This window comes from Tauraco erythrolophus, chromosome 1, assembly GCF_009769465.1.
Source record: "Tauraco erythrolophus isolate bTauEry1 chromosome 1, bTauEry1.pri, whole genome shotgun sequence".
NCBI classification, from domain to species: Eukaryota; Metazoa; Chordata; class Aves; order Musophagiformes; family Musophagidae; genus Tauraco; species Tauraco erythrolophus.
In genome coordinates, this window is record NC_141465.1 from 33,076,162 (window position 1) to 33,102,131 (window position 25,970).

General features: G+C 42.2%; 2 protein-coding genes across 12 annotated transcripts; one reads left to right on the forward strand and one right to left on the reverse strand.

The window, feature by feature from the left end:
• Positions 1-415: 415 nt before the first annotated feature.
• SETD4 (SET domain containing 4) lies at positions 416-12,582 on the reverse strand. Of its 4 annotated transcripts, none has more exons than XM_086617946.1 (11): positions 12,553-12,582; positions 11,874-11,976; positions 11,310-11,405; positions 10,338-10,375; positions 8,718-8,806; positions 7,642-8,071; positions 6,150-6,324; positions 5,381-5,462; positions 4,943-5,023; positions 3,789-3,912; positions 416-2,907 (listed from the first exon to the last, which is right to left on the reverse strand). In XM_086617946.1, exons 2-11 carry the CDS (start codon positions 11,941-11,943, stop codon positions 2,773-2,775), a joined length of 1,320 nt encoding a protein of 439 aa, XP_086474072.1. In that variant the 5' UTR covers positions 11,944-11,976; positions 12,553-12,582; the 3' UTR covers positions 416-2,772. The 4 variants fall into 4 exon arrangements, with proteins under 4 accessions (XP_086474072.1, XP_009981105.2, XP_086474071.1 ...); XM_009982803.2 differs by lacking the exon at positions 12,553-12,582 and adding an exon at positions 12,512-12,550; XM_086617945.1 differs by lacking the exon at positions 12,553-12,582 and adding an exon at positions 12,328-12,363.
• An 18-nt stretch (positions 12,583-12,600) lies between these two features.
• Positions 12,601-25,525, forward strand: LOC104376257 (carbonyl reductase [NADPH] 1). 8 transcript variants are annotated; one of them, XM_086618012.1, is made up of 6 exons: positions 12,621-12,728; positions 13,725-14,029; positions 18,278-18,385; positions 20,181-20,435; positions 23,789-23,886; positions 24,343-24,370. In XM_086618012.1, the coding sequence occupies exons 2-5, from the start codon at positions 13,744-13,746 to the stop codon at positions 23,881-23,883; spliced, it is 744 nt and encodes a 247-aa protein (XP_086474138.1). In that variant the 5' UTR covers positions 12,621-12,728; positions 13,725-13,743; the 3' UTR covers positions 23,884-23,886; positions 24,343-24,370. The 8 variants fall into 8 exon arrangements, with proteins under 8 accessions (XP_086474110.1, XP_086474130.1, XP_086474138.1 ...); XM_086618004.1 differs by lacking the exon at positions 24,343-24,370 and having other exon boundaries at positions 12,620-12,728; positions 23,789-24,336; XM_086618022.1 differs by lacking the exon at positions 23,789-23,886 and having other exon boundaries at positions 12,622-12,728; positions 24,343-25,525.
• The last annotated feature ends 445 nt before the right edge of the window (positions 25,526-25,970 follow it).

Consider the following 25,970-nt stretch of genomic DNA (forward strand, 5'->3'; position numbering starts at 1 on the left):
CTTAAGGTAAAGCTGGGGGCTTACTGCTGCACTTACACGTGAGAGACAGACGAGCGATTCATCCTGCCTGCCCCCCTGCACTGCCAGATCCCCTTCCTACACTCCCTGGAGGCAGCGTAGGAGTTACAGAAGTAGAGCCCATATTCAAACCACCTGGCATAAATGTGTAGTCTATAGTGCAATACTGAAGCTAACAATAAACTTCTGTCAAACTACTGCCCATCTTGCAAGACACATCGTACAGAAGGTGTTCTTAAAATAGCCATCTCCAGAAGAAAAAAAAAGAAGAAAAACACCAAGCATCCTTATCTTCTTTAACACTGGTACCATTGCATTATAAAATTATAAAATGAAAAACACATCTGTTCTTAGAGAATAAAAAAGTTTTTATTAAAAGAAAGTAAGAGGTCAAACAGTTCAACTGTAGTCATCAAAACTGCACAGCATGTTCAAAGCAAGGGTCCCTCTAGCCCAGCACTCTGGATCCCACAGTGTCCACCAACACCTTAGAAGAGCAAGCACAGGCCCAGCATACACAATACCCTCCCAACCTTCAAGTATTTTGAGATCAGGGGACTACGTAAGACCAAAGTTGTTCGTCTGGCTGCTAAGTGCCGACAGCTCTGTCTTCCATGGATATGTGCTCTGCATCCGTGTCAGCTCTTGTATCCATATTCCTCGTGAACCTCAGCAGACTAGTTACCACAGTTAAGTTTTGAACCTGACTTCTTCAAGCTTCCTTTGAAAGCACTTACTTCTTGCACTGCGAATGCTCAGTCGCTATCTACCCTCTTCATGTCATCCATGACTTCTGCAGACCTTTTTGCAGACCTAACCCAAATGAATGGGCACCAGTCACGGGGTCAAGGTGTCAGCCCTGCTAACTCCGCTGTAGCCAGGTTCAGTGGTACATAAGGACCCTTACATGAGCTGATGAGAATTGCCCTGTGAGATTAGTAGAGGTTGCATTCCCAAACCCAGTGAGTCATCTCACCCCAGGACATACTTCAGCATAGGACTGACTAAAGTATGGTGCCAAGTGAATTGCAGAGGTTAAAACCAGAGTTTAGACAAATATGAAAGTAGTTGGCTCAAAGCATATGTGTGCTTCTAGCTCCAGAAAGCACTTCAGTTCCCCTCCCAACCCACTCACCCTGCCCTCTGCTCTGAAACGTAAAGTAACCACACACTGCCAGCATCTCCACATGAACAATACAGAAAACCTGACAGTACAAAAGTCTCAGTGTATTAGGGTAAACAAGGCAGAAAATAGATTATTTTCAGGATTTCCTAATCCTGGGAAGAGGTTATGAAGATGGCACCTCAAAACCAAGATCTTTTGGTTTGGGAAACTGAGTAACAGCAGTTACAATTCTCAGTTCCTCCAGTCTTTTGAACCTAAACCAATGTATCCTTCTAGGTAAGGAAAGGCCCTTCTCAGAGCTCCAGGTATCATGACATTTCCTGTCCCAAATAGACTTGATGCAGAAAAAAAAAAAGCAGTGAAAAACCCTGCTATCCACAAATCCAAGCAAGTTTATGCAATAACATTCTTGTTCACAAGGTACCAAAGAAAGTCTGAAAGTGCATTTGAGCTTGAAAACAGTTTTACTCATTGCATTTTTTTCCTTAAATTATATCATTAGCTAGAATGTCTTTATTGCTGTATACAATTTCCTTTATTTCAAAACCAGAGAAGTCTTGTAGAAAATGAAGCAATATATTTACAAAAGTAAACACTCTTTACTTTTTAGCGTTTTTTAAGAACTGTAATGAAAAATTTAGCAAAATGTGATTCCCCACAAAATGGAAAATAATCACAACACAATCACAATTACAAGTGAAGTTTATACAGCTTAAGTATGGGTCCTGCCCTGAAATGCCCTTTGAAGAAGTCTCTATCTTCTCTAGATGACATTATTTAATGAGAATACTGAAAGGCAGCTCACAAGACTATCTCCTTGTAGACAGGATGGAACATTTCTCAATGCCATCACCAGAACCAAATGGAAACAGAATGAATTGCCTGGGTGGTCTTCCAAACAAGAGAGTTCAACAGGATAGATCCTTTCAGTTCTCATTTCCAGCAGGAGGAGTCTGAACACGAACTAGTGAGTCTGGAGGGAGCTTTGAGAGTAAAGGAGGGGAATTCACACTTCCTTAGTGTTCAAGAAACACTTGGGCTGAAACTGTGAAGGGAATGACTTGGAGATGGTCACAACTGGGCTGATCTGCGCTCTAGTTTGCATCTATTATCCCAGCAATGAACAGGCACAACATGAACTGCCAAGTCTTGGGGACAGGTACAGACCTCAGGGAAAAAGTAAAGGATCAGTACAGGGCAACTATAAGCTGCTCCATCCTCTTCCTCTCAGTCAAGTGTCAGAGCTCAAACACACACTGAGGAGTACCTGCTTGACCCTATTGTCCATGCTTTAGCTACACAGGCACCTGTAAAGTCTAGGACTGCTGGAGCCCACAGTTCTGGGGCTGCTCAAATACCCCTGGAAGCTGTTTGCTTACAAGTAGCCTGATTTGGATGAGATGTGGTGAAAGCCAGCTGTGCTCCCCCCCCAGCATTTGGGCTAACCTTTTGTATCACTGAAAGTCAGCAAAGAACAAAATAAAACTCTGGGTCCAGTGTGACCCTGTGAATGAAACTAGTCACATTCTGATGACTTTTTACGTTATTTGCTGCTCAGGTCCATTAAAAGAGTTACATCCATGGTAAATGAGATCCAATCCCCCACTGCTATGACAGCTCCAGATGGGTCAAGCTGTTGTCTTATTCAAGTTGCAAAGAATCTCTGCTGATTTTTGTAGTATCTTCAGATCTTCCAAGTGTAATGCTTCTACCAAAGCCAGGTGTTTTTTGAGGTTCTCTTTGTTCTCTTTCAACTGGGAAATCTGAAGTTTATACAAATGGAATGAAATTACTAAAAATTCAGATTATTTAATATAAGACATGAAATTGTGGAAAGCTCATCAGTGGTAGGGATTCCATGAACTATGTCAGAATACAGTATTTTTTTTCAGCTTTCAAAAGAGAAACTGTAATAGTAAAAGAAGAAAAGAAAAAAGAAAAAAAGGGAAAAAAATCATCACGTGGATAGGAAGCAGATTGAAAACAAGGAGACGAATTGAAAGGAAATGTTTACCTGATACCAGGCTCCTAAGTCCATACCATCCTCAAGATGTTGCTCAAGACCAGATTCACCTCATACTCTATGCATACACTTTTCCTCTGCAAAAGTGTGGTTTTAATAATCCTTTTCCATGATAGCTATCCAACTTGACATTAAGTGCACATGTTGTTTGCCAAAACTCAGAAAGGAAGGAGAGATTGCTTTTCTAAGAGTATAGACCTCCCTCACAGGAGACTGGCTGATACGGGCAGCTCGTCTGGCTTAACTGGCTTTAATGAACACAGCCTTCAATTTCTGCAACAAGGCACTCGTAGTAGGTCTGCAAAATCTTATGTGCCCACCTCATACAAGCCTGCATTTTCTTTTAGGAGGTAACCTCAACAAACACATTGATATTGTAGGCAGAGCAAGGTTGTTTACAGGGCTTTGTATAAGCTTTGTAACATGGTTCCTTTCTTTGCTGCAGCCAAAATTCTGCTGAGCAATTTAGTGTTGTCAGTGACCCTGGAAACAAATCCTACACCACCCCAGTGTAGTCAATTCCCTCCGTCACTCTCTTCTCACCCCAGAAAATTACGCTGCTGTACATTTACACCAGGAGAAAAAAGAATCTGGGCTACCTTATTCTTCTAGTCAAATTACCTGAAGAAGGACACGCTGTGTCTCCTCTATTAAAAAATGGCATATTTTTGCTGTTATAGTCAAAGTCTGCTGTTCATTTCTGGCTGAAATTACATCACCAAGCAGCACTCTCCTCCAGCAAGTACTAAAACAAAAATGTTCAAACAACACACAATCATTTGCTGTATTCCCCAACTGAATGATAAACATATGGTTATGCTAAGAATAACATCACTAGCATAAGGCAAGTAGGGTCAGCACACATGAGAAAGGCACACAGCATTCAGATATGAGACTGATAAGGCAAGCAAAAGAGAAGAGATTTAATAGTCTGGAGCAGCAGTTCCAATCCTTCATTCCTACCCTTGCAGCCAAAGCCACAGTCCGCACTTAGACCAATGCTTCTGGTCTTAACCGCTCTGCCATGCTGCCACCAACTTCAGCAGCACCAGTAAGGAGTAAGAGCTATTCACTCAGAACTTGTTAGCATGGCTTCTGCTAAACTTCGCCTCACATATGGGCTTGAAACCAGTACCATGAGGATTTATTTTTAGTTCTTACAATCAACTTATTCCACTCAACAATGAATCTTCAAAGCACAAACAGCTTCGAATAAGAGAAAACTTTTTCTTTTTTTTTTTTAAATTTACTATTACAAGCAAGGCTCAGGTAACCATTTTCTATTAAGACTGTTTGAGGTAAATGTACCATTTGGAAAAAATGATGAAAACTGTGCTGACGCTCTCTGGAGACTAATTTCAGCGACTTATTTAGCCCTAGAATTTCAGAAGCAACCTGTGGAACACATGCTTTAAGAAATCAAGCAAGGTCAATAGCACTTAAAAGACTCATCAAACCAATGGGAAAAAGGTCAGGAATCTGAACCTTACAGTAGTATCTGGTTCTCAAAATAGAAAGGGAAAACAACGGGGTGCGTCAACTGTTTAATACCAGAAAACAAAACACCAAAGCAGCAAACACAGTAAATATGCAATGACTTTACATTATATAGTGTTCTCTGCTTTTCCTCTTTCAATTCACATCTGGAGACAATGACATAGACACAGGAGATCAAAAAAAATCGTCACAGTATCTCAGACACGGCCAGCAAAGAGCAAATAAAGGAAAATGGCACATGCACATTGTCTAAATGTTCAAAAAGTACTAAAACTTACAATTCATCTGCTTCAAGACTCAACAACTTGAGGGCTGTGAGGAGTCTCCAAGATGGTCCATCCCATCCGAAGGTCAGGTTTCTAAAAAGTCAGAAGTGATGAGATGCAGAAGGTATAGGCGACCTTTTACAGCATGACAGCTTTCTTACTGAGAAGTGTCAACAAGGGAAGATCTGTGTTTTGGAACTAGAGGACTCCTTGACTCCCCTTACTCCACTAGGATACACATCTAGGAGACAACCTGGACCTTGAAACCTATCTCAAGCTTCGATATTGGTGTTTACCACTTCCACATTCTCTCACAAACAGCAAGCAAATCAGTTTGTTAAAAAACAAATAATTATTTTATGCTGGATTTTGATACTAGAAGCAAAATTTGACTCGCAGAAAAACTGAAAAGAAAGCTCACAGAGAAACAAAAAAACTCCTGATACCTACCCTAAGAAATCATGATCCTTTAGAATGGAAACTTTTGCTTTTCTCTGCTTGTCCAGTGGTGAAAAATATCTGATGAGAGTATCTGCATAAAAACACATTTTAAATATATGGTATGTAGAAGAAACCACAATCCTCAATTCTGAAATTACATTTCAAACATATTTTTCAAGCAGCTACAGGACAAAGACTAAAACCTGCTACATTTTGGTGAACTTTAACATAATCAGACTGTATCTACTTCTCAAAAGCTATCAGCAATCTCCAGGATTGTATCCTTACAATGGAAATCCTGACTCAAACAGAAGTTACGAATCACTCTCAGAAACTTCACTTTGTGGGGATCAGGATTTAAATCCTGAAGTCAATGATACGATCTAAGACATCCAATTGGAAGTTCTACATACATGCTGATTAGAATTGCAATTTACAGAAGGAAAAGTTACCAAGGAACACTTTCAATTTTAAAACTCCAATCCTTAAATTCTATGCAGTTCAAAGTAGTACCAAACTCTGTTCCGCTTCTTGGAAATACACAGAAATATTTTGATGGTACTAAAAAAAAACCCAACAATCCCAATGCGTTAATAAGCATTGTGCATATTGTGCACTGTGCGTATATATACATCCAAACACACAAACTTTTTCACTATCCTTTAATTATCCTTTTTTCGCCCCTATCTCCTGTTGAAGACAGATAGCATTAATACGCTCAGATGCTCTGCTCTCTACTATTGTACTTTTCAATGTCAAGACAATCTACAAATCCAACCTGATGAGACATAAACACTGCTGTGAGGGTTATCAACGGCAACAAATCCATATTCTAGTAGCAGCCGCTGATTATCATGAGGCCCATAGCAGATAAATACTTCTTCATATTTCTTGCACTGGGAATTTGTCCAAATTTCATAGCTTCTTGTCTGCTCATTAAACGCAGCCTTTACCTTTGAGAAGTTAAAAATAAAAGGTTTTATTCTTGACAGGAAGACAGCATGAAAAAGGCATGAGACCTTGAATATTAAAACTCAAGAGTACTGAACACTTCTCTAACACTAGAACAAAACAGATAAGTGTTATGGATGTCCGAAAAGGCAACCCATTTGGATGATCCATACCTGGATTACTCTATAAAAACTAGTATGAAGAAGAAAAAACATGAAAACCTTAGTCTGCAGGATGTGTCACACACTGTGTAGACCTATTACAGAGGCCCCAAATCCACAAATAAAGATGGCTTCAGGCAGAGTTGGCTACTTCTGTGCTATCCCAGCTCTATGTTGGCACATAGTCCCCGACATAAGGTGAAACTGCTCTATATGCTTTTTTTCTAAGGCTGCCAGCGGCGAAGTAGCACAGGGAGCATGTCACTCAAGATTTTTCTCAGGAGCTGAGCCTTTCAAGAGAGGACAGTAGGGTTATATTTTAACTATATCCTTTTGCCTGAATAGTCTTGCTTAGCACTGTTAACAATTGTTAGGGCTAATAGCCTTGTAGCTAAATTAACTGAAGCCTTAGGACACAAGCTGCAAATTTTCACCTAGGAAAGTTGAACTTACCTTGAACTGTTGCCTAGTTACATGAAGGGAGGATCTGAGACCAGTGCAAAATGGAAGATAAGGGTGTCACGATTGTCAGCAAAAGCTACAACTCATCTAGATTAGAAACAGCTAACAGCCTGCCTGGAGACTAAGAAAGAATCCAATAAGGAACAAGGAAGACCTCAATTACCATTGGACCAAGAGGCACATGCAAGGCGCACCATCAGCACATGATGACTGGGTGCATAGATTGTAAGGGTATAAACGCACAGCAATTCCTTTGCTCAGAGCCCATCTCCGGAAGCACCCACCTCGAGCTGTCCCCGTTGCTGTACCATTCAATTAATTTATTTTTTTTTTTAACCTGGAATCATAAATTTGAGACTCTACTGCAGGAAACCTAGGGCAAAGAATTTCTTTAACTTTCCAATAACTACCCTGGACACAAATCTTACCTATTGTGGGCTCTCCCTGCACCTTTGCTTTGCTATACAAAACTGTGACATTTGCACCATCTTTATTCAACCACCTTGGGCTAACAACCTCCACAGTATATAGGACCTGTAAGTACTCAGCCTGCGCATGTCCTCATTAGTCAATTTTCCCATTATGACATCTCTCATTGACCTCCAGGCACTTCTAATCCATAACATAACTGCATACTGTATTGAGATAGTGCATTTACAAACAAAGAAATTGGGTGATCTATTTTCAGTTTCTTACCTGAACATTTGAACTATGGTTTAGCAAATCTAAATATGGTGCCAGTGCATAAACATCTGTCTCAAAAGAAAAACATTCCCTCTGTGAGTGTTTCATGTATATTGTCCGGGTATTAACAGTGCACCAAGCCCACTCTAGAGCACTGTAGTTAAAAATAGCTCCTGTGTTCTCAGCAAACAAAGGCTGCAGGGAAGAGAAAAAAGCCTCAGAAGACGTGTACAACTCATGGACCGTCGTTCTCTGCTCCTGAGCCTTCTTCCTCAAAGGTTCAGGAAGAAGGCTTACTACATCATGCTCCAAACAAACAGGGCAAGTGTATGTCTTGGGCAAAACATCGAGATATGGCTTCCACAGAGATTTCTCACCAGCATGCTTCTCTGCTATCAAAAATGTGCACAGTGCTATCAGAGGAGATACAGGAGGCTTCCATCTATTAGAAAATAAAATAAAAATACCAACATAGCAGATACTCAGAGGTGAGATAGGAAATGGATGCAGCAGTATTTTATCTCTCTTCTAGATCTTTTAAATGTTATAAATAGCTTCTATTTTAAACTTCTTTGTAGTTCATCTCCAAGTCCTTTTGAAGATTTCAAAGGGGCTATAAAAGCTGGTTCACTTCTTGGGTTGGTTTCTTTTTGGGGCGGTTGGGGTTTTTTTTTTTAGGATGCATAACAAGTACTCAGTGTCCAGCATAGGTCTTTGTTCTGAATTTTCTAAAAGGCCATCTTCACGTGACTGCTTTGCAACCCCACTTTATCCCCCTTCTCCTATTGAAGTATATTCACAAATTCCCAAGAAACAATTCCTAACTGGCATTTAGGTCCAAGCTGGCTCAAGAGGCAGGTCAAGTTCAAGCCTGTAACCTTCCCTCCAGTTCTGCCTAGCTAAAAGGGGATGCTCTGTGCTCAAATCTTATTTATCTGAGCATTCCACATGTATGGAAGTCCATAAGAAATAGTCATATAGGTTAGGGCATGCAGTTTAAAGCCTACCACCTCTTAAGATGATTAATCTACTAATAAGCAACCCACAGGAAAGGCCCGCTTGCCCATAAAGTGTCACTTTTCACTTACTTGATTATGTATTCTCCCAGGTAGCTACTCAGGACAGTGCCCGTAGTGACTAAGCATTTCTCAGGCAATGAAATAATCAGATCCCCTGCCTTTAATGGAGGAAAAAAAAACACAACACACAAGAAAGACTAGCAAAGGTCAAGTGCAAATGACTCATCTACTATGTGATTTCTGAACAGAGAGACATTGCCCAGAGAACACTAATGTCAGGAAGCAAACAGATGTGATATTAAACTTGATGGAAACTGGCATGGTTTTAGGATAGTCACAGGCCAGGGAAGGAGGATGATTGCCATCAGTAGGAACTGTCACCTGCAGAAAGTTAGCTGTTCACAGAAAGTTTGGTGCCTGGCTACTCACTTTCTGTGTACTGAGATATATTTCAGTTTAGATCTCACAAATACCTGAACTTCTACCAATATAGCAGTATGTGGTAGGGGTATTTTAGGTCACGTCTATCCTGACCTTGTTTGCCAAGCTGCTGAGTGTGCAAATTAGCTTTCACGCCTGGTTTGAGCCATATGCGTCCATGCCTGTAGGGACAGGACATGAATTGAGTCAATACTCTTCCCTTCCCATTCCTCTCCTGAGTTTCCCTATCTTGCTCACACCCAGTTGAGTCTAGGGCTTATTTCACTCACTGCAGACTCGCAGCACTGTGGATAACCTGAGCCTCTGGCTTCAACTGCGCTCTAACCCTGAGTCAGCATGAGAACATACACTGTTCTCCACACATGATTTCTCCACTGCATCTCCTTCCTACCTCTTGCTATACTCTTTATTTTGCAAAGGCTCTGGGTCTGATTCCCCATCATTTGACATACTATTCTTATATCAGTTAGGAAACTTCTCTAACAAGCCTGTTTTCTGAAAGGTGCTTTCCAGTCAGAGTTCAGTCTTTCTGTGCCAGTATCTGAAGGGTAAGGTATTTTTTCTACCTTTCTCCTTTTCTGCTGGGAATGATAGAAATGAGGATTCTATTAGCTGGTCTACCAACAAAGAAGGGGGCCATCAAAGTGAAGTTAAAGCCATGCTTTCACATTACGGCTAAGATAATCTGAAGCCAAATGCTGCTTAAAGCCCCATCCCTTTCCTCCATCCCCCTTCCTGATATGCCATTCCTCCCTTTGTACCAGCACTGGTCTGACCAAGGTGAGAGATTTCAAAGAGCAAAGCCATCAAAGCTAATAATTTTTTTGAAGAGAGAGTTTTCTATTAGTTTAGCTTCCTGATGCAACTTACCACACGAGTGGGGAAAACTGCTACAGACACTGCTCAAGAAGCTGTGGGAGCCAGTGGCTGAGGGAGAAGGCATACAGGAGGGAAGGGGCCTGGTCCTTTTGGTTTCAGTTAGCCACTGATTGCCTTAAATGAAACACAAGACTACATACTAAATCTCTGTAAATGAGTACAGGAATGTCTTCATCCTACAAGTGATCAGGGTACACAGGATATCATCCTACAGATACTCCAACACTGAAAATTCCGGTATTAGGCTGGAAATTACATTCACAACGGAACATGAAGACCTGGCCTGGAATTTTGAGCTTTGCTTGTTGCAAAAGTCATTACATCTCACAAAACCTGAGGAGCTATTGCATTAGAATCAACATTACTAACCTGAAGAGCTTTTGTTGTCATCAGTCCTCTTCCTGTATCTGAAGCAGGAAAAAAGAGGATGCTTATAGTAAAACACAGAAAACTAGGATAAGCTGCAAAAAATTAACAGGCCAGCAAGGAAAAGCTCTAAAAGAACATACATTCTCTCTTACAAATCATAAAAGCCAATTATGGATTGTTCCAGATGTATACGTCATTTCTTTGTTCTCTGATTCTCTTTTTACTTTTCAGGACCCTGTGAAAGCCCTTCCCCTGCATCCTCTGCAACACTTGATGTCCAGTTCTAGCAATTACTTGACTCATTTTCCCCAATTTTTTTCTTTGAACACATCTTTCATCACTGGCTGCTGTTCTTGGTTTCAGAGTTTTAACTAAACATTACCATTTCTATTCACAATATTTTTTCTCTGATTTATACTATTTTCTCTTTAATATTGCAAAAGTTTTTGAAACATAGTCTATTTAAAGAGAAAAAATACAAGTAAATACATTTACTGTAAACAGTACTAAGTGAATCCCAGCCCTAAAACTATTTACTTTTCTGCATCACTAGATCTGCTGAACTTGCATGGAAAAAACCATGAAGAAATTATAACAAAGTTAGGTTCTGATACTGGAAACACTGAAGAGATATTACCTTCTTTAAAACTGTACTACTAACAATAAAATCTTGATTTCTACAAAGAATTCAACATAGGTGTTCACGTTTTGTAGCATAACAGAGTATTCTCACACTAAAGTTTTACACGAGAGCATCTTTATATAAGAAAGAGTTTACAGTACTTCAGGCCTCCATACCTACTTGTTTAGGTTAAATGACATTCATGTTTGTACACCAGAAGTCCTTAAAGGACTAACAGTAACTGGCTTTTTTTCCTGATGCTAGCCAGATGTTGACTCAAAATGAAAACAGGAATCTAACATTCTTAGAAGAATCAAATATGTATGACCAATAAGTAACTAAAACATTACCCCAGAACTGTGCTGGTCTTAAATTACTGTCTTCAAATCCTCTGTCTTTCAGCCACTTCTTAAGCTTAATGTATTCCAACTTGTGACTGCAGTTGACTAAAAAAAAAAAATTAAAAAAAAGAGAGGGTTAATGATATAAAACAGCACTATATTGGAAAATAAAGGAAATTGAAGAATTTTATTGTATGGTCAGAAAAACTGGGGTTTGGACACTTTAGTATAGCATAATAGAATAGCAGGAAAAGTTCCCCTCAAATTAGCTTAATAAGTTTTAGGTGTCTGAGTACTGTGAGCTCTGAGAACTTAGGAGCTATTCAGCATAGTCAAGGGTCAAAGAATTTAAGAATGATGTAGTACTTCCCATTAGCCAGAAAAGAGCTCACAACATTCACCATACTCTGCTTGGGACTGTAAACCAATGCTAGAATATTTGTGTAGAAAAAGCTAATGTTTATGAATGTTATTTTCAAAGCACAAAGGCATTTGAGAAACATGCACCACGAAATGACACCTTGACAAACAACTGGTTATTTTATTACTTAGCAGTACTTCCAGGAATAGTACCTCCATCCATATAACTCTGCAAGCGTTTTCTTCTTCTCTTGCGACCTGTCCGGCCTCTGTTTTTCTTCATATCAAGAAACAGATTTTGCCTTATTTAGACAACCTGAATTAAAAAAAAAAAAAGTAACTTAAAAACATTTAAAGTCCCTTTCAAATACTGCATGTTTCTTGTATCTCAGTAAGGGAGATCGGAGCACTCCCTGTTTAATAATCTGCCTCTTTAAAGTTTAGAAAACGCACTACAAGCAAACTCCTGAAGGCGGGTGGGTGACAGGAGACACGAAGCCTCTAACCCCAAACACCACCCGGGCCACGGCGCGGCCATAGCCCGCCAAAGCCCTGGCGCTTCCCCCCCACGGCCGGGCCTCTCGGCGCCTTCCTGCTCCGACAGACACAGCCCCGGGAGCCGCCCGGGCGAAGCCAACACCGCCTGGGGCCGCCCGTGCCCCCTCACGTTTTACGGCAGCGGAGACTGTAGAGGGTAACGAGAAACCCCGTCTCCCCTCAGCAGCCCAACAGCGGTTCCGGCTCCCGATTCCCTCGCGGGCTGAAATGGCGCCGGGGGAGAGGGCAGAGACGAGGACGTTGCCCGCTGCCCCCCGCTGCCCCCCACAGCCACCCGCCCGCCGCCGGCCCACCTGCCGGAGAAGACGCAGAGACCCCCACTCCCGCCGCTTACCCACCGCCGCTGCCGTCCCCCACCCTCCCGCACCGCCCCTGCCCGCCTCGGGAGGCGGAGCTGTGCCGCCGACATCTTAAGTACGTTTGGCTCCTTCCCGCCGTGTGTGCGGTCGGTTTGTTTTCTCATCGCCGCGTGGAGCTGAGGAGCGAGGGGGAAGGTGCGCAGCGGTAGAGGTGGGTGAGGGGGCGCCGGCCGCCCCTCCGCGCCCGCCCGGCAGCCTCTCGTTGCGTTCAGCCGCTTTCGCGGGGCGCGGCGGGTGCGCGGATGGGTCCCGCGGGGAGCAAGTCGCCTGAGGAGCCGGGCTTCGTCGTGGCTCGCGGGTTTGCTCTGCGTTCCCGTGAGAAAGGACAACCGGTCCTGGGGAGGTGCTGGTGAGGGGAACGCGCCCGTTTGCTGCGAGGGGAGACCTCGATGGTGAAGCGGGGGGGTGGCTCCGGGCCCTGGAGAGGTCAGTCAGTAGCTGGGCGGGCTTTTAGGAGCTGGTTGTCTGCTCGCGGTTAGTTGCAAGCTAATTTGGAAGAGAAACGGCAATAAAGTCAAAAGTGAGCAAAACCAGCTTTTAAACTCGCTTGTGTGGGGGAAATACATCTTCTTGAAACGTGCTATGTCTGTGGAAGAAAACAGCAAGCAGGCTTTGTATCTAGAGCTGACTGGTGTGAAACAGAAGAAATGTTGTCTGTAGTCGATCTATGGTCCACTGTTTCCCTCTGAAAACGCTGGAATTGGTTCTCCTGCCTGTCACTTGAAGATCAAGCCACTCTTCCCCCTTTTTTGAGCCTGAGTTTTTCAGTTTTGTTACCAGTGCTTGAACTGAACCAGTTGAATACCCTCAGAAGAAGGAAACGGTGTTCCTGTAAGGTGTGTGTGCAGAAGAGCTTACTCCCATCAGAAGTTAATTTAGTGTTACAAATTAATCTTTGACTTTTTTTTATTAACCCAATCACTGGTTAGGCTTTCTTCAAATCGTTAACGCTAAATGTGTATTTATCAGCAAATACCTTGTGCTGCTTTAGTAGGTTACAGTTAGTGTGCACTCTAATGTAGTTTTACATAATTCAAAGTGGAATTCTAAATAGGATTTTAAAGAAAAAAACACTTCAGTCCACTTTCAGATAGCAATCTGAGTGTGAAACTTTCTTCTTTGCTGTTTACGGTTATTGTCACTTTAGCATACATTCAGAGAGGACGATGTCCAGCGTGTCTGTGGCTGTGGTGACTGGGTCCAACAAAGGGATCGGATTAGCAATTGTGCGGGCTCTATGCAAGCAGTTCCCAGGAGATGTGTACCTGACAGCCCGAGACCCCGGCCGTGGCCAGGAAGCAGTGGCAAAGCTCCAGGAGGAAGGGCTGCGTGCACTCTTCCATCAGCTGGATATCGATGATCTGCAGAGCATCAGAGCTTTCCGTGACTTCCTGAAGGAGAAGTATGGAGGGCTGAACGTGCTGGTTAACAACGCAGGGATCGCATTCAAAGGTAGGAAGTGGACTGTCTGAGATAGTCCTCTGTGCTACAAAGCTGTGTAAAGATAGTAGATCATAGAATGGTTAAGGTTGGAAGGGACCTCAAAGATCATCTAGTTCTAACTCCCCTGCCATGGGCAGGGACACCTTCCCCTAGATCAGGTTGCTCAAAGCCTCATCCAACCTGGCCTTGAACACTTCCAGGGTTGGGGCATCTCCAGCTTCTCTGGGCAACCTGTTCCAGTGCTTTACCACCTTCAGATTGAAAAACTTCTTCCTTATATCCAATCTAAATCTACCCTCTTTCAGTTTAAATCCATTGCCCCTTGTCTTATCACTACATGCCCTTGTAAAAAGTCCCTCTCCAGCTTTCCTGTATGCCTCCATTAGGTACTGGAAGGCTGCAATAAGATCACCCCGGAGCCTTCTCTTCTCCAGGCTGAACAACCCCAACTCTCTCAGCCTGTCAAGATGCATCAAAGATTTTACAAAGCTACTTCTGAGCCAATGGCATGCTGCCTTTTTGGCTGGGCAAGCTGCCTACCCTCTTAAGCCTGAGGAGAGGGCAATGTGAAATGGCTCTTCTTCTAGGATCTATTGGGCTACCTATGTGTGTAAAGATGCTTCCCTGGAGTATTGTATTGCATCACATACAGAGCATGAAAATACTTTGCTCATGTGCACTGTGTGCCTAGAGTTGGGTTATTGCTTTAGTGCACACAAGTTTCACTGGGGCCATGGGAGCCCATCGCCTGTGTGAATATCAAACGTGTTCCTCGGGGATCTGTGTTTTCTCTCTTCTGCAAGCCTCATACTTTTTTATGAGTTACCTGCTCAAGGATTCCAGTTGATAAGAAAGAACCTTTGGCCCTGGGTTGTTTATCATCTTTACTTTTCTTTTACTTTCTCAAGCCATTCAGTTACCTGTAGAACAGTTAACCTAAATCTTGCTGTGTTGAGCAAGAATTTAACCCTTTCATCTTCCAGTGGACAGGGAGGCGCAGGGAAAGTGAGAAAGTCACAGCAGCTGTAGGGTAGAAGAGTGCATTCTCCTTGTAGGTGTTTATAAAACAAGTGGAGAATCATATTAGCTCCAGATAGAGCAAATCACAAGCATGACTACTAGTTCTTTTGCCTGCCAGTACGTATTTGTTCTTTCCGTATTTTTGGGGTGTTTTTTCTTTTTTTGTTGTTGTTTTGTTTTTTGTGTTTTCTAATCTCTTAGCCTCATCTCTGGTTAGGACATGTAACTATTCAAGCGCAGTGTTTTGCTGACTCATCTACTCACAGCATAAGTTAAGGAGGCCTGCTAAGTAGTATGGATCAAACATCACCTGCTGCTGAAGATGGAGCTTCTCCTGTCGTGACAGTGCAGCAGTGGTGTTCTCAAGTCCTGTCACTGTACAGTTTGCATGGTGCTTTTCAGGAAGATGGCTTATGTTCAAGATCGGCTTAATAGGAGGCAACTCTTAATACAATTGTCTGAGCTTCAGGGTGTGCTCAAGACATAGAGGTGTTAAAACCTTGGAGAAGCATTTAAGAGTTTGTATCTCTGTCTGTGCTTGTCATTTTTAAAGCCTGTAGGTGCTCTGGCTCAGACCAGTATTTCTTCAATTCATAATCAGGGCCTTAGCTCAACCTACTAGAAACAGTGAGTTTGAGCAAGACTGTCACTGCAACTACAGCAGCTGAAGTGCAGTGTGTGTTTCCTCTTGCTAACTTTGCAGCAGCTGTTGCCTCCATCAAGGTGGGTACCTGGACAGGTGAAATAAAAGCTCCTCAAATTGCTGCAGCAAGATTTCCTAGAGCTCATCTATGAGAGAGCTTAGGTTTATTATCATGGAGCCTCTGAACAGATGGATAGGTAAAACAGTGTGACCAGTGGAGTTCTGTTACTTCCTTTACTACATGATAGATGTAGTAACATGAAGTTGCTTCCAAATGTTTAGCCTTGACTTGTTTCAATCTGACCAGTCACTATGAGTCAGCAGTAGCTCATACAATTAAGAAATGTGATAGAGGAGTCATTTGTAACTGTTGCGTAAGGATCTAGCACAGAGGCTAGAGGGCTTAACACCGTGTAAGAACTAGATGTTTAGCCTTGACTTTCTTCAAGCTGATAACTCACCATGAGTCAGCAGTAGCTCATACAATTAAGAAATGTGATAGAGGAGCCATTTGTAACTGTTGTGTAAGGATCTAGCACAGAGGCTAGAGGGCTTAACACCTGTGTAAGAACTAGATGTTTAGCCTTGACTTTCTTCAAGCTGATAACTCACCATGAGTCAGCAGTAGCTCATACAATTAAGAAATGTGATAGAGGAGCCATTTGTAACTGTTGTGTAAGGATCTAGCACAGAGGCTAGAGGGTTTAACAGCTGTGTAAGAACTTGCTGTGATGCTTATCTCCTCTTCTGGCATTAATTCTTGCTTCTGAGATTGGCGGTTCTACCCAAGCTTGCTTCTGGCCCCGCCAGGTCTCTGCTACCATGCCAGAATTTATGCATTCCTTTCTTTATTCTAGTACTGTGCAACGTTTCTGTCTGTCAAAGATTAGATTTACCATTTAAATTTAATTTATTCTTCAGGTTTTGTGCTGCACTACAGATAGTGCAGCAAAAACTGTTCATGTATGAAATGGTTATGTGCCTGTGGGTTGTGTTCTGGATGCACTTCTATGAGAACAGTCATTCTAGTATATATCTATCGGATGTTACAAGTAATACATCTTGTTAGACAAATGAGTGGGTTTTGGAGTGGGGGAGCTTCTCTCTTGCAAGGTAGATATGGAAGCAGGAGTTTGGAGTTGTGCAGGTTCTTAGTTTCTTTTCTTCTGCTATCATAACTCTTGCAATACATCATGGTCTGGCTTCATGTCTCAGATTTAAATGCAGGCAAGTGATTTGCAAAACTTGATGAAATTGGTGCCCATTGTTCGAGAGTATAAGTAAGTCAGCCATAAAAGCTGTGTTTTACAATAAGAACACAACTACATTAAATACTAAATGGCCTGTTACTGCTTTTCTCCTGTGTTTACCTATAGGTCTGGGTTACGGAGACAAGCAAAGACCTTCCTAATCTGTGTAGGTGGCCTTCATCACTGCAGGGATAAAGCCTGTAGCAGAAGAGGAGGAACACTGTTACTTTAACTCCTACTTCCTCCTCAAAGTGGAGGACAAATAGCATATGGCTTATTGCTAAGCCAGGTTGTCAGCTGATGACACATCCTACTCTACTTTTGGTGGTGGCAAGATGTCAATTCTGTCTGATGAGATCAGGTCCTTACAGTGCAGTTCCATGGACTGCTTATGCTTACCTAAATCAGCTCCCTTTCCTAGCTCCTAATTCCCACTCTTTTGCTTGTGTTAGCAGAGATCTGTCAGTTCAGTGAGTGATTTAGGACACAAATATTTATCACTTTTGGGGTTGGTTTGGTGGTTTTGTTTGTTTTATTTCAGGCTTCACCAAATCTTACCCCTGCATTCTTTATAGAAGCATTTACAATATTGGTTGCAACTTGGCACTGCTCTGACTTGAAGTCCCAGCTAAGAATCCAAGATGTGACAACATAAAAGTCAGGATATAGAAGCAGTTGTCTGCTGTGTTGTTGGGTGTTAGAACCAGGGTGGTAGTCTAACTTCTGCATCCTCAGTGGCAGCATCCTAGATTCAGGATCTTCCCTTCTGATTTCCCATCTGCCCTCTCCTCTCCCCTGGCATGTCACAATAGTGACAAAGTGCTGTGCTATTCACTTAAGAGGAGTGGGTGCCTCAAAGTTTACTTACATGTGGTAGTGGCAGCCCAGACTGAGCATTGTGTGTGAGTAAGTACTGGCAGGTCAGTGGGCAGGTTGGCCAGCATGCCCTGTGAGAGAAGTCTTGCCTTGTCTCTTCCATGTAAAAGACAAATGGCCTGTGGGTTGGCAAATGACTCTGCAGAGTGGGACAACTGACTCTCCTGTGGCAAAGCTAAAGCCTTCAGCTAAGAAGAGGTGAAAACGTAATTAGCTCATTATTAGTATAATATTGCAAAGCTAGATATTTTCATTAATAAGAATATGTTAGTGATGTTGCTTTTTTTTCCTTATGTGTTTTAATTGATCATATGCCTCTTTCCTAATTATCAAAAAAAAAGAAGAAATTAAGATAAACTTTTGGGGTTTGGTAGTTTGGTAACTTCCTTTCAAACAGTAGTACAATTCTGATTATTGTTTTAATTTTTTTTTTCCCTCTCCCTTGCTGTCGTCACCTCTTACGAAAAGTTCATGACACATCTCCATTTGGGGTCCAGGCAGAGGTTACACTGAAGACAAACTTTTTTGGAACCAGGAATGTTTGCACAGAATTGTTGCCTCTTGTGAAGCCCTATGGTAAGTGTAACATAACAAGTAGAGAAATAGTTTTACATTAATTTTGGTCCTCGCTAAATGGGAAAATTCTGCGCTGTCTCAGAAGCACACTGCCCCATAGCAAGGGGAGCGCGCCTTGCTTTACTGTAGGTAAGAGAACAGATAGTCTTTCACGACCCTCAAAACATCTCTGCTGTTTATGTTTACCTCTACTTTCAAGCCAGTCACATTCTTCTGTCATGGATTGCAGTGGAATTCTCATGGTGCCCTCAAGAAGACATGAAGAACTCACCCATGTTCTGTTTGTGATATCTGCCTGTGATATTGTTATTGCTTTGGAAAGGACCTTTTGATGTTACAACTAGGATAAGTACCTAAAACCAGTGTTTCAGCTGAGTTTGATGTGACGCACCTGTTCTTGCTACTGCTGAAGAAACCTTCTCAATAGGCTGTTGGTTTGTCTCTGTATTGCAGCCTTTGCTGTATTTGCAAGTGTCTAGTGATGTAATTACAAATGGCACTTGAAGATGTACATTAAGTTACTGTGATGTGGTGATGTTAGGAGGAACTGGAAGAAAACACTTTACCAACAATGGTAAATAGAATGGACCAGAGTCAAAGAAGATGGATGCATCTATGATATAGAGGAGTTAGCAACATCCAAATATTCTGTACTTATCGGATGCCTGTTCTGAACAGAATGCTGCTGTTCTCAAAACCTGAGAGCACTGGAAGTGCCCTGGAGTGCTACTGACATACCATGGATTGTTTGAAAGGAGGGTATTTGGATCCAATACCCACACCAAATCTAAGGGGATTTTTAAAATGCAGTTTTCTTCAAGATTTGTGATCTCTAGATATTTTCATGGATATTTGGATAAGTGCTTGCTGCTATGAATGAAATGCTGTCTAGAGCAACATTTAAATACATCTAAGCTTTTCTCTTAAAAGAAGTCAAGTAGATGAGAGAGAAGCTGGGAACTGTTAGTCTCTAGGGAAGAAGGAAAGGATAAAGTAAATGAATTTTGGGGGCTGGTTGAAGAGAGAGTAAACAGTGCCCAAACTGCAGTTTAGTCCTCTTGTACTAAGGGTGAAGGACAAACGTGTTAATAAAGTCGTTAACAGAAAGGATTAATTTCTGTGGCTTTTAAGATCTAAATCCTCATGTTCATTCCCTAGTTCATAGCCTGAATGGCTGTGAACTAGCAAGAAGGGGGGAAGTGGTATAATTTTGGGGAAGATGAGTGAATTACTGATTCAGCTGACTCATTCCTACAAACCAAAGTGCTGGGAGATAGCTAGCTTACTGCAGTTTTGCACAGTGAGATTTGTAATTCTCCAGGTGTTCTGTAAACAAGCTCATTCTGTAAACTGCATTAAGAATTAGGTTGCTGTGGTTGATATCTGGCTTTTGAGGTACATTCTTTTGGCACATTCCTCAAGCTGTTGCAGAAGTGAGAATGTTTTCAACCAGAACTTCGAGAGTAAAGTCTGGCTGCCATTACTGAGAAAAAGTCACTTACTGCTGTGAATATGCCTACAGATTGTAACAGGCTTTTTCCTGGAAGAATGCCTGAAGTTTGATACAGAGCTTTTGCAGGTTCACACCTTAAATTACCCTCTGTAATGGAATTCACTAGAAACACTTGACATTGAGTTAACTGTGATCTTCCAGAAGCTCTGCAAAATAGCCTACACAGAATATTTTACAGGTATTCACCTAAGTCGTGAATACATTATTGTAGAGCAAGTCCACTTCACTGTCAGGGCTTGTTTTAACGGGTAAAAGTAATCAGTCTTTATTCTCTTTTACCAGGTAGAGTGGTGAATGTCTCTAGTATGATGAGCAGCTCAGCCCTGAGAGGCTGCAGTCAAGAGCTACAGAAGAAGTTTCGCAGCGACACGATCACCGAGGATGAGTTGGTGAAACTCATGACCAAATTTGTGGAAGATGCCAAGAAAAGCGTGCATCAGAAAGAGGGTTGGCCAAATACTGCCTATGGGGTGTCCAAAATTGGTGTCACAGTCTTGTCCAGGATTCAAGCCCGGATGTTAAATGAGAAAAGAAAAGGTGACCACATCCTTCTCAATGCCTGCTGTCCTGGATGGGTGAGAACAGACATGGCAGGTCCTAAAGCCACTAAATCGCCAGAAGAAGGGGCTGAGACCCCAGTTTATTTGGCCCTTTTGCCTTCTGATGCTGATGGTCCTCATGGCCAGTTTGTTATTGACAAAACTGTTCAAACCTGGTGAGCTTATGTATGTGAACCCATGCAAGCAGTAATGTGACTGTGGATCAGCCTGTGCCTTCATAGGGCATTTAGCCAGAGCAATCTTATCCCGTCCACAGCAGCAGCAGGGTCCTTTATCATTACAATGAGGGTTACATTTATGGCAATCCTCTGGGATTAAGTCTACACTGGGGTGTGCTTCCCAACAGCCTCCATGAGCCTGTTCACAGCATTGACTATGTAGCTTAAAAATCTAATTTGTGGGTGCTCCAGCCCAGAACATACAGGCTAATTTAGAGTTGCTCTAACATAAAGGTGCCTGACTCTGCTTACATGAGTTTACTCTAAATTAAGTCATTGCCAGCCCTTCTCCCACTCCCCTGAGACAGATCTCTGACAGAGTTGGGATAAGGCAGCAGGTACCTTATGCTTTCTCAGCGCAATAGATCTTTCTTGGCACCATAGTTGCTTCTTGATGGTACGGGGTTTCTTAAAGGGAGAGAGAGAGTTCTGAGATCTACAGTCTGACCAGTTTGGGGGAGGCTAATAATACCAGAACAGAATCACTGCTGTGTAGAGATTCCTTATTAGTACAAAACTGAGTTAGATAAAAATAGCAGTGACGTACCATTAATAGAACTTAATCAGTTGGTTTTATTCATATGTATGTCAAAAATGATTATTTACTGATTTGTATTCATCCACCTGGCTTATTCTGATAGTAAAAAATAATGTTTGAAAATGCACTTTCAGTTTCTGTAGCTACATTTGTAGCTGGAACGTGTAATGTTTGGACTATATAAAGCAAAAATAAACTACAGAAGTGATCGAACAAACTATTTCTCAGGGCTTCCAGTTCATTTATTGCACAGCCAGAAGTTTTCTTACTAAAAACTTGGATTAAATGCTCTCTATGTAGTAGAGAAAATGAACTGTAAATGTTAAACTACTGCTACGGGATAGGACTGAAATACGTAATTGTCATGGTAACCAAAAGAAGTCGTCTAAGCAAAATCACAAGTAGAGCAAGCAGTCACATGGAGAGCACCAAGTTGTTACTCACCAGCCTAGACTGCAGCTCTAAGGATGTCATTGCATCTCCCACAACCAGGAGGAAATGGCCTGCCTTTTGTAGGCAGGGCCTAAGCCTTAATTAGATAATTACCAATTCAAGCCAGCTGGGTGATAGCCATACCAAGTTTGTTTTTTCATTTTAAATGTTGGTTACTGCATTTCAAATGCTTAATCTTGACAGGTTGCCACGGCATTTCAAGCTGTAGAGGTGGAGGTGGGTGGCAGCAGAGGCAGCCTGGGGTGGTGGGGCAGCTGGCTGCAGGGGGCTGGAATGAGGTGGGGTTCGGTCACCGCTGGACTATAACCGTGCAGCTCTTTTTCCAGCATGTCCTGCCAGCCAGCACAAAAGCTGTGGTGGGGGCTCTGGGGTCCTGCCCTATCTTCCCAGCAGGGCAAGGTGAGCACAGTGCTGTGCTTTGCAGGGTGAGGCTGCTGCCCTCTTCCTCTTGCTGTGAGAAGCTGAAGGGGCTGGAAAAAACAATTGCCTGTAAACCTGTCATTAGTCATGACAAATGGGCAATGGCCATGTTCATTCTTAACCAGGAGTCAGCAAGACAATGCCGTAGTGGCTCAGCTGACTGGTTTTACGTTGGCTTCTCCGGTACAGTTTGTGTTCAGGGAAGCCTTGGATCAAAAGACGTTGGACATAATATGTGTGGTTTTGGTAATCGCTTAGGAGCACAGAACAAAGGTGTGATTATTAGTTGGTCTTTTAAGGATACAGTAGCTATTGGTTTTATGAAGATGGAATTACTGCCAAGTGAGTCATGCCCCAGAGCTCGTGGAAAAGCAGGATGAGTGCTGGCCCAAAAGTTCTCATATTAATCTATTCTCAATGAAGAAAAAAATCTGAGGCCTTTAGTTTAAGGGCAACAGATCAGTTACAAAATATCTGTATAAAGTTTTTAATGCGTTTTATGTACTACTGACAGACTGCCTACAGTAGGATAGCTCCAAAAGCCATCCAGTTAACCCAGGAACTGGACTATCCTTCTGATGTGCAACAGAAAGAACTGAGGTTTGTGTGTGCTCTTCTAGTTGTGTTAATGGTATCTCAGCAAAATAAAACATGGCTGTTCTGATCTAGTAACAATTTGTGCACAACTTTAAGAGCTGCAGTGCAATAGGGGAGAGTCATACCTAGTTCTTCATACTTGACCTGGTGCTTGAGTTGTTAAGTTTCGAAAGTTGCGTGCCATTCTGATTGGCACATACGAACTTTCCATGCAGACCTCGACCCAACTTTCATATGGTTTGTGCAAAGACCAGACTCTAAGATTCCTAGGTACGTTTACTGTAGCTGGATAGTATCTCCTGTTAAATACAAACGAGTTCCTAAGTATCCCCTATGCTCTATAAAGCTCCTTTTTAAGGCTAACTCAGGATCTGGGTGGGGTTTTTTACACTCAAGCCAAACAAATTTTAAGTTTGAAAGTTTTACAAAAGACGTATTTCAAATTCTCATATTAAGCACAGCACTTGTTCTTTGTTAAACCTACTTTACCTTGTGTCAGGGTAAAGAATCATAGAATCATAGAATTGAAGAAGAAAAACTTTAAGGAAGAAGAAAAACTTCTTCCTTAAATCTAATCTAAATCTTCCCTCTTTCAGTTTAAAGCCATTTCCCCTTGTCCTATCACTACACGCCCTTGTAAAAAGCCACTCTCCAGCTTTCCTGTAGGCCCCCTTTAAGTACTGGAAGGCTGCAATAAGATCACCCCGGAGCCTTCTCTTCTTCAGGCTGAACAGCCCCAACTCTCTCAGTCTGTCTTCATAGGAGCGGTGCTCCAGCCCTTGGATCATCTTCGTGGCCCTCTTCTGGACCCGCTCCAGCAGCTCCATGTCCTTCTTGTGTTGGGGACTCCAGAGCTGAATGCAGTATTCCAGGTGGGGTCTCACAAGAGCTGAGTAGAGGGGCAGAATCACCTCCCTCAACCTGCTGGCCACACTTCTTTGGATACAGCCCAGGATACAGTTGGCTTTCTGGGCTGCCAGTGCACATTGCCGGCTCATGTTGAGAAGCAAAGTGGAAAACGATGGCTAAATAGTCATCTTAAGAAATGTCATTTCTCATGGTGAAATGGATTATAATATAGACAGTTTCTTCTGGTATGAACAGAAAGAAGAACAGAGGACAGACCTTTTCACAACCTTTGCGGCTGTGGTGTGGTACTTGAAGAAGAATCAGCTGTGTGGATGCAACCTCAGCTCTAGAAGGTGGAACAAAAGGCTGAAAATACTGGCTGGTCACAGGATGGGTCAGAGTCAGGAAGGAGCTTAAGCAGGAGAAACACATTCCCCCATGACAGTGGAAGGAGGACTGTATCCTGGGAAGAGAGCTGGGACTGCACACGGCAGGCTGCCAGGGGAGGGCTGCTTCCTGAGAGCAGAATCGGAGGACAGGCTGTACAGCGTGTGTGGCAGGTTGGATCTTGGGACAGAGCTTGCACTGTTCAACCAAAATCTTTTTTTTTTTTTTTTCCCTTGAGCTGCCCCCCTGCTTGTCTCCCGTGTCCGTTGTGTTTAAAGCGTTTTGTTGCTTTCAGGTTCTGGCACGCTTGCTGAGTGGTTATTGTGTAAAGTTTAAGGGTGAGGAAAGGGATGAAATAATAATGATCTGTGCTACTATATAAAACTTTTACGCGTGATTTACTGTTTGTTTTTTTTTTACAGCGTGTCACTACCATTTTTACTTTGGAATTTATTAGCCAAAGGAAATGTCTGGCAATGCAGTGGCTGTGGTGACATGGGATAATAAAGAAACTGGATTCACAATTGTGGGAGCTCAGCAGAGGCAGTTTCTTGGGGATGCCGTAGCTTGTGCAGGATGCAGTCAGGCAACAGTGGCAAAACTTTGGGAGTGGAAGCTGAACCTGCTGCCACATCAGCTGGATATAAACAGTGTGGAGGACCTCTGGGACTTTCTGAAGGAGAAGCTACAGCCATCCCAGTGTGCTGGCTAACAACGCAGCCGTCATTTTCAAAGGCTGTAGTAGGCTGGCTATTCAGCAGAGCTTTGCTTTGTAAAGCCAGTGATCTACAAATATGGGGGCAATCAGTAAAGAGACCGATCTGCTTTACACCTTTTTGAATCTAAAGGGGATTGCAACGAGGTAATTTCTATCTGGATCCCCTGCAATGCCGGTAACTACAGGGTGGGACACACTTTTGTATCCATTATGGTTCCAGTGCAGTGTAGTGCAGTGTGTCTGCTTTTCGAAACTGCACCGCAGACACGCCTAGAGAGCTTGAGGTCAGTTTACCAAAAAAAAATGAAGAGAATATACCTAGCTTAACATGTTTCCTTAAATTTTTCATTATAGTGTTTTCCTATATAAATAATGAAGATGACAAGAACTCTTGAGAATTCATTTATGTCCACAGATAATTTTAATTGAACCCATCTCTTATAGTGGTATACTTCAACATAGAAGCAGTGTCCTGACTTTGAATGCTGTGGTGTTCTTCTCAGCCTAAAAACGTGTCAAGAAAATTTAGATGATATATGCCGACCAGTATAAAACACTTAAATGCAGAATATAATTCAAACTGCAGTCTCACATTAATATAGGAATGTTTTTAGCTTTTTAATCTCAAATAATGAAAGAAAAGAAGGAACAATAATTATGTTTTACAATGGAAATTCTTAGTTTTTGTTTTTGTTCTGCAAACACTTCATTTGGGAGCTGACAATAAAGCAAACTGTCAGCTGGACAAAGTTCTGGTCTTGGAGTCCAGTTTTTTCGTCATCTACAGATCGCTTCACCAGGTTAGCTATGCATAGTGCTTACATCTGAATGAAATACCCAACTTCACATTTCTCAGTTTGAATTGTTGTCTTGTCTTTGGACCCTGCCTGCTGATGTAGAGTTGTAGTTACTCAGCACTCTTAAAACCTTACCCTTGATCTCTTTAGGTGTGTACCTGCATACTCACACACCCTAATCTCATGGGCATTGCTTGTTTTTGTTGGTTGGAGTCACATGACACTTAGAGGACATACGGCAGTAGTGGCTCCAGTGGTGTTTTATTTGTGAATGTATTGTTTTAGACTCTGCTAGGGAGATAAAATACTGAAACCAAGCAACTCATTAAACTTCCCTCAGTAAACAATAGAAATGCTATATAGTTTCACAGTAGAAACTTCGTATTTTAAGTTGCGAGGGATATTTAAAAAAAAAAAATAAATCTGACACGTGATATAAAGTCAGAGTAGGCTTCCAGTACGAAGCAAACAGATTTATGTCAACATCACATGGAAGTTAATGTGAACATTCATTAGATTGAAATGCAGCCTGGCT